Here is a 7,538-nt window from a genome sequence, read left to right on the forward strand (position 1 = left end):
GACTGCCTCCTGGTCCAAGTATAAGTTTCACGTTAGAATGATCAAGTGTTCTGGGATTACCATTCTTCTCAGACTCTCAGTCATAGACTGCTAGGAGAACAAATAGGTTCATCCTGGAAGGGTGAAACCAGGCTGCTCCTTGGAAGCAAGGACCCTGGAGCTTTGTCTGACATACTATGTTACAAGGAGTGAACAGTTGTGTGTGGTTTTGATTTTTGTTTTTTTAAGGCAAGTGTTAAACCAAATGCTTAATCAGGAAAAAAAGAGGCACGAAACAAGAGGGAATTCCTCTTGTAACAGATTACAGGGGGAAAGGAGGTGTTTCTCCTGACACAGATCATAGGAGATAAACACTCCTGGCAGACCCAGTGTTGTCCACAGCCTCCCAGTTTGTCCTTTGGGTTTTGTCCTTCTTGAGATAGCAAAAGAATGTTGTCAGAGAAAAACATCGCTTAATTAGTAAAGAATTTTATTTGTGATTTATCACCTGGAAATTTTCAATAAAGGCAAGGGAGACTCTAGGCTCAGGGTTACAGTCTTAGAACTGTATGCCCCCTGCCTTCCCTCTCTCTTTCATTTCTCTATGTACCTGTCTCTTTCATTCATCTGGGTCAACAACAGTCCTTGGAGAGAGATACTATGCTTGGAAGGATGGAGGGACAGTTCAAGAGAGAAAACCCTCAATGAGATGGATTGATTCAGTGAGTGAAGTAATGGAGGTAGATGCCTCCAAAACAATAAGGTTGGCACAGGATAGAGCAAATTTCACGACTGTTTTACACAGGGTCACTATAAGTAACCAGCAACTCAATGGCCCACAACAACAAAAAATATTCCCAAGTCTTGCTTGTTAACTATACAAAGGCAATTGTTAAAGGAGGGAGGGCAACATGAGGAAGTCTGAGTCTGAGTTCTATCAACTCCACAAAGAAGGACGACCCCCAACAACATCCAAAATTATAAAATTCGCCCCTATACAGTCATACATGGTCCCCAAAGATCCTATGCTTACTTTTTCCTATTTACTGAGTCTGAAGTTCATTACAAATGACAAAAAGTCTTCACAAAAAAATATTTTCCTCTTTTTACTTGCAGTTATGGTATTTTTTAAGGAAACAGGTGTATCCTAAAATGTCTGGGTGATAATAGAAGTAATTTCTTAGACAAAGATAACTGTACAAATGCAATGCAATGGAGAAAGAATGAAGTTTTGTATAAATAATATAAAACAATTGGACATTCATATGAAAAAAAAAGAAAAAGAAAACATAGAAGAACCTGAGTCAATAATCTACAAGATTAAAAAAAAATTAATTCAATACAGATAATAAATTTAGATGGTGATCTAGTCCGTGTGAAGTTGTGTTGTTGACCAAAGTCTGGCCCTAACTGATGTCCGAATCCTCCAGAAGCCCTGGGGGGAAAAGATAAGCAACCTCCTTCAATATGATTTATAGCCGGAGACACAGAATGGACACTCAGCCATGAGTCACTTCCATCACAGTGGCAATGTGAGAGTGTAAAGTAAAATTTTAATGTATCTGGACAAAAGTGGAAAAAAAATCTTTGTTACCTTTGTTAAGAAATAAGATTTTTGTATTTCAGCATCAAAAAGCAATCTGTTGTTGCTGTTGTTATGTGCTGTCAAGTCACTTGCGACTCATAACGACCCTATGTACAACAGCCCTAAACCCTGCTCTATCCTGTGCCAATCACACTGCCTCTGACACACCCATCCTGATTACCCCAGACACCAAATCAATCCACCTTATAGAGGGCCTTCCCCTCTTGCACTGTCCCTCCACCCTCCCAAGCATGATGTCCCTCCATCCTCTCCAAGGACTCCTTACAACATGTCCAAAGTATATCAGATGAAGCCCCAGAATCCTTGCCTCCAAGGACCAGCCTGGTTTAACCCTCTCTAGGATGAATCTGTTTGTTTTTTTGGCAGTCCATGATATCCTCAAATACTCTTCTCCAGCACCACAGCTCAAACCCATCAATTCTCCTTCTATCCTCCCTAGTCATTGTCTAACTCTCTGATTCATAACAAGTGATTGCAAAGACCATAGCCTGTATAAGGCAAACATTCATATTTGGAATTTTGTTTGGCAAGTGACATGCAAGAAAATAAGAGACAGGCACAGGACTGTAGTAAAAGATTATAAATCATATATTTTACAAAACAAGTACTTGTATCCAAAATACATGCACCATCCTAAAGATAAAAATATAACAAAGTAAATGTAATTAAAAATGAAAACAAATATATGAACATACTTTGTCAAAGAAGATAAGGTTTCCAAAGACCACATAAAAATATACTCAATTTAATTATTTGTTTTATTGATTAGTTGTGAATTTGTTGACATATATTTCCAAATTATCTATTATTTACTGTCCATGAATCTTTGCAGTTGTGACAGAGTAGAGAAGAACTACAGTACATTGATGGAAATACAATTTATATTGTTATTATGTGCTATCAAGTCAACTCTGACTCATAGCAATTCTGTGCACATTAGCTCTGAACACTGTTGTAAGCTGAGCCAATTTCATTGTTTCTAATATATCTAACCTCATTACCCAAATGACTGTGACAATCTATCTCACCCGGGGTTTTCTTCTCCTGCCCTGTTCCTTGACCTTTCCAAACATGAGATTTTTCTCCAAAGACTGGTCCCTCCTGCCTAAATTCCCAAAGTATGTGACAGAGTCTCAAAATCCTTGCACCACAGAACAGCTTGGTTTCACCCTCTTCAAAACAGATTTGCTCATTTCCTTGGCAGTTCATGTTATGTTCTTTTCCAACACTACAACTCAAAGGCAACACTTATATTACCAAATTTAATTATCTGTACCAGATTCTGTTCGTTGTGGGCCAGGTTGTCTAATTTGTTACCCTGAAAATTTTCCAGTGCCAAGATAATCTACTTGCAATGACATTCATGGTTATTTTTCTAAGTAGAGGTTTCTAAAAATACCTCTTAACTATTTTACAATGCAAACAAAACTTCCTTCTTCTAAGTTTCTCAGGTAGCCATTAAAAAACATCCCACGCCATGTGAATGAAAAGAGATTAAAAGTTGGCTTGGGGAAACATGTAGTCATGTATTAAATTAATTCAATCAACTCTATAAATGTGGACTGAGTTTAACTGGCTTGTATTTTTCTTCCTATTTGCAGTGTTAATATTATTTAATTTACATTCAAATATGACCTTCAGTGTTACATATCAGAGGTTCAAGTGCTAATTTGTCATAGGATTTCACCAGTGCTTTAAGGAAAGACCCACATTTTTACATACATTTAGAATTTAAATAATATTAAATTAGTATTGATTAACTTCCTGACTGTGTCTTTTACATCTTTATTCCTGAAGCTGTAGATGAGGGGGTTCAACATGGGGATGACCACAGTGTAAAACACAGAAGCCACCTTGATCATGAGCCAGGAGCCCTTGAAATTAGGCACACAGTAGAGAAAAATGATGGTGCCATGGAAGATGGTAATGGCTGTTAGGTGGGAGGCACAGGTGGAAAAGACTTTGTAGCGCCCCCCAGTCCTCGGCATCTTCATGACAGTGATAAAGATGAAAACATAGGAAGTGAGAATAATAATGAGGCTGCTTGTTTCGTTGAATGTAGCAACCAAGAAAATCATCGTCTCACTAATGGAAGGGTCCGAGCACGACGCAGAAACAATGGCAGCGTGCTCACATGCAAAGTTACTTATTAATTTGGTCCCATGATAGGATAATCTCAACAGAAAGTATGTCAGTACAAAGGAGCAGACTACACTCCAAGCGTATGAGGCAGCCACCAACAAGAAGCAAAGTTTCGGGGACATTGCAACTGTGTAAAGCAAGGGATTACAAACGGCCACAAATCGATCATAAGCCATGACTGCCAACATGAATGTTTCTGTCACAGCAAATATACAAATGAAAATGAATTGCACAATGCACCCCGTGAAGGAGATGGTTCTGTCTTCCACGAGCAAATTCTCTAGCAATTTTGGAGTAACTACAGTAGAGTAACAGAAATCAACAAAGGACAAGTGACTGAGGAAAAAGTACATGGGTGTGTGGAGTTTAGGGTTCATCCTAATGATGTTAATCATTCCCAGATTCCCAACAACTGTGACCAAGTAGATGATCAGAAAGACCATGAAGAGGGGCACCCGGACATCTCGATGTTCTGAGAAGCCCAAGAGGATGAGGGTGATCCCAGCACTCTGGTTTTCCAGGGTCCTGTTGAGAAAACAAGCTGGTCACTCTGGCAATGCGGCAGGAGAATGAAAAGAAATAAATAAGATGCATTAAGTAGACAGATTTTGTGGGAAATACTTGCTCATCCTAATCTTTATTTGAATAGCTAGAAGTTACCAAAATGACATTCATAGAAGGTGAATAATGTGTGGAAATAGAATATTAAAGGATGAAATTGTAAAAAGACAGGACAAAACAAAATAGACTCTGTTTCCAGCATTCGAATTTGGGATTATCGAGGCAACTAACTTTATGTGAAGGACCAAATTGCCTTTTAGCATGAATCTGAAGTTTAATAATACTTATTTTGTAGAAAATGTAGATGATGAATTGCTATGAATTCCAGTGTCTGCTCATCAGCTATCTGTACTAACAAGAACTCTTAAACTGGCTTTTGATTTCTGGGTTTTGTTTTCTTTTGTTTTTATGTTTACAATCCAGGAAAATAATAAAATTACAATGTTCTTAGCTCATTTTCCTTTTTTAGAAATTCCATTGCCTCTATTAATTTAATATTCTCAATAAATTATATAATTCTGCTTTCAGTGATTACTAAATGCTTTTCACTACTCACCACCTAATTTACTACTATTATTCTTCAGTGCATATATCATCATTCCTAAGCAAGTACTCACAACAACAATAAAAGTGCTGTGCTGTCATAAATTTAATTAAATCAGTATTTCTTGCAGCGTTTTTCTTCTCCCAGGTGGTCTCTTCAGAGTAGATGAGTAAATGGCAAATATTGATAACTGAGATTGTACTAGTCCTGCTCATAAATATTAAACTATAGAAAAAGTAAATGAAGAACGTTTAATCTGCAAAGATAAAGTATCTGGGTAGAGACTGACACACTATAATATGCTTAATACCTCTAGAACTGAACTTCAGACGTGAGAAATTGGATTTCATGATGAACTATGGTTGACTGCGGTCTAATTCTCTATCTCCGTATTTCAGAATCCCTTCTCAGTACAGTGATTTTTGAATGACGGTCAAATATCTTTGCATATGGATTGAGCCATACGTAATTTGACTTAGAGAAAATAATGTAGAATTCAAATGGATCCCTTTGCTCTCCAAAAAGATTTGCAGTTTTTGCTTCAAAACATTCTTGTGTTGCTGTGTACTGTTGAGTCAGAACCAATCCATAGATGTCCCTCTAGTGGGTTTTCAGGGGCAGTAATTGCACCAGAGGAGATGGTCCATATTTCTCTCCCAGAACAACTGGTGGATTAAAACCATGTACAGAGCAAGGGAATACTGCATGGTTCAAAATTGGGAAGGGCGTATGCCAGGGATGCATCCTGTCTCCATACCTTTTCAACCTATATGCAGAACAGATTATCCGGGAGGCTGGGCTCTATGAGGAGAAATGTGGGGTCAAGATTGGTGGACAATTTATCAACAATCTGTGTTATGTGGATGACACAACCCTGCTTGCTGAAACTGAGGAGGACCTGAAGCGCCTGCTGCAGAGTGTCAAGGACTGCAGCCTACAATATGGATTGAGGCTCAATGTCAAGAAGACAAAGATTCTCACCACTGGACCAATTGGCAGCATCAGGATGGATAGTGAAGAGATTGAGATTGTACACAGCTTTAGTTTGCTTGGCTCTATAGTCAACAGTCTTGGCACCAGCAGCCAGGAAATTAAAAGGCGCATTGCCATGGGAAAGTCTGCTGTTAGGGACCTCTCCAAAGTGCTGAAGAGCAATGGTATCTCTTTGGAGACTAAGGTGCGTCTGATACAGGCCATGGTCTTCGCAATCACCTGTTATGCATCAGAGAGTTGGACAATGACCAAGGAAGATAGAAGGAGAATTGATGCCTTTGAGCTGTGGTGCTGGAGAAGAGTATTGAGAATACCATGGACTGCTAGGAAAACAAACAGATTTGCCCTGGAAAGGCTTAAACCGGGTGGCTCCTTGGAGGCAAGGATTCTGAGGCTCCATCTAACATACTTTGGACATATTGTGAGGAGAGACCAGTCCTTAGAGAGGGATATCATGCTTGGGAGGGTGGAGGGACAGCGCAGGAGAGGAAGGCCCTCTATGAGGTGGTTTGATTCAGTGACTGGGATAATTGGGATGGGAGTGTCAGAGACAGTGCGATAGGCACAGGGCAGAGCGGAGTTTAGGGCTGCTGTACATAGGGTCGCTATGAGTCGCAGGCAACTCGACGGCACATAACAACAACAACAACCACCACCTTTGGATGGGCAGTTCAATCCCTTGCCACTAAGCCATCATTCACTTCCTAAACAATATGCCTCTGGAAACTCTACGAACTTTGATAAATGCAATAGTTATAGAAAGGCATCAATCGTTTGTTCATAGAGTTGCTATGAGTCATGCTCAACTCGAAAGCAATCAACAACAACAACAAGCCACCAGGTGGCCTAGTGGTAAGGAATTGCACTGACATCATGCTTGGAAGGGTGGAGGAACAATGCAGGAGAGGAAGACCTTTAATGAGAAGCAAGACTTAAACAAACACACACTATTGAGGACAGCTGTCACCTTTTTTTTTTCAACATGATCCTTCTCGCGATGGTAGTGGATGTGATAATAAGAACTAGTGGGAGCTCTGGTGACCCAGTGATAAGAAGCAGCCCAGTTTGAATCCACCAGCTGCTCCGCTGGAGAAGGATGGGCAGTTTCCTCCTGTGTGATTAACTGCCTCTGAAAACCTGCTAGAGAGTCAGCTATGGGTACACAACAAATAATAATACTATGTACTAGATTGTTGTTGTTATGTGCACTCAAGTTAGCTGTGTTTCACCGTGACCTTATTTATAACAGAACAAAAAGCTGACTGATGCTTCCCCACCATTACAACCTCTGCTGTGCCTACACTATAGGGAGCTCTGGTGGCCTAGTGGTAAGAAACAGCACTGAAATGCCAAAGACACAGGGTTTGAATTCACCAGCTGCTCAGCAGGAGAATGATGGACAGTGACCTCCCGTGTGATTTACTGCCTCTGAAAACCTGCAGGAAACTCAGCTATGTGCAGGTTCACCACAACCACCACCACCACCACAACAACAACAACAACAAACAGTACTGGAGGAGATTGCCTCTCTTTCTCCCTTGTTAGATTGGAACTATGTGCCTTTGAGTTGGTAATAGAACTTCTAACCATTAAGCTCCCTATACCTAAAGGAAGAAGGCCTGATTAAATTCAGCTGCCCCTCTATTCATTTTCATGCAGTAGAGAAGCAAGTGCCTCGGTGAAAATAATCAAGTTGCTAGTGAATGCCTCTAG

At 40.0% G+C, this 7,538-nt stretch overlaps 1 protein-coding gene across 1 annotated transcript in view; it reads right to left on the reverse strand.

Annotated features, from left to right (window-relative positions):
* Positions 1 to 3,309: 3,309 nt before the first annotated feature.
* LOC102852774 (olfactory receptor 5D13-like) overlaps positions 3,310 to 7,538 on the reverse strand; it is a 21,645-nt gene continuing 17,416 nt past the window's right edge. Inside the window, exon 2 of the mRNA XM_006902327.1 lies at positions 3,310 to 4,252. Within this exon, the coding sequence (XP_006902389.1) occupies positions 3,310 to 4,252 (943 nt within the window). The remainder of the gene's footprint in view (positions 4,253 to 7,538) is intronic.

Source organism: Elephantulus edwardii, unplaced genomic scaffold, assembly GCF_000299155.1.
Source record: "Elephantulus edwardii isolate Elephantulus edwardi_28Jun2011 unplaced genomic scaffold, EleEdw1.0 scaffold00389, whole genome shotgun sequence".
Taxonomy (NCBI): Eukaryota; Metazoa; Chordata; class Mammalia; order Macroscelidea; family Macroscelididae; genus Elephantulus; species Elephantulus edwardii.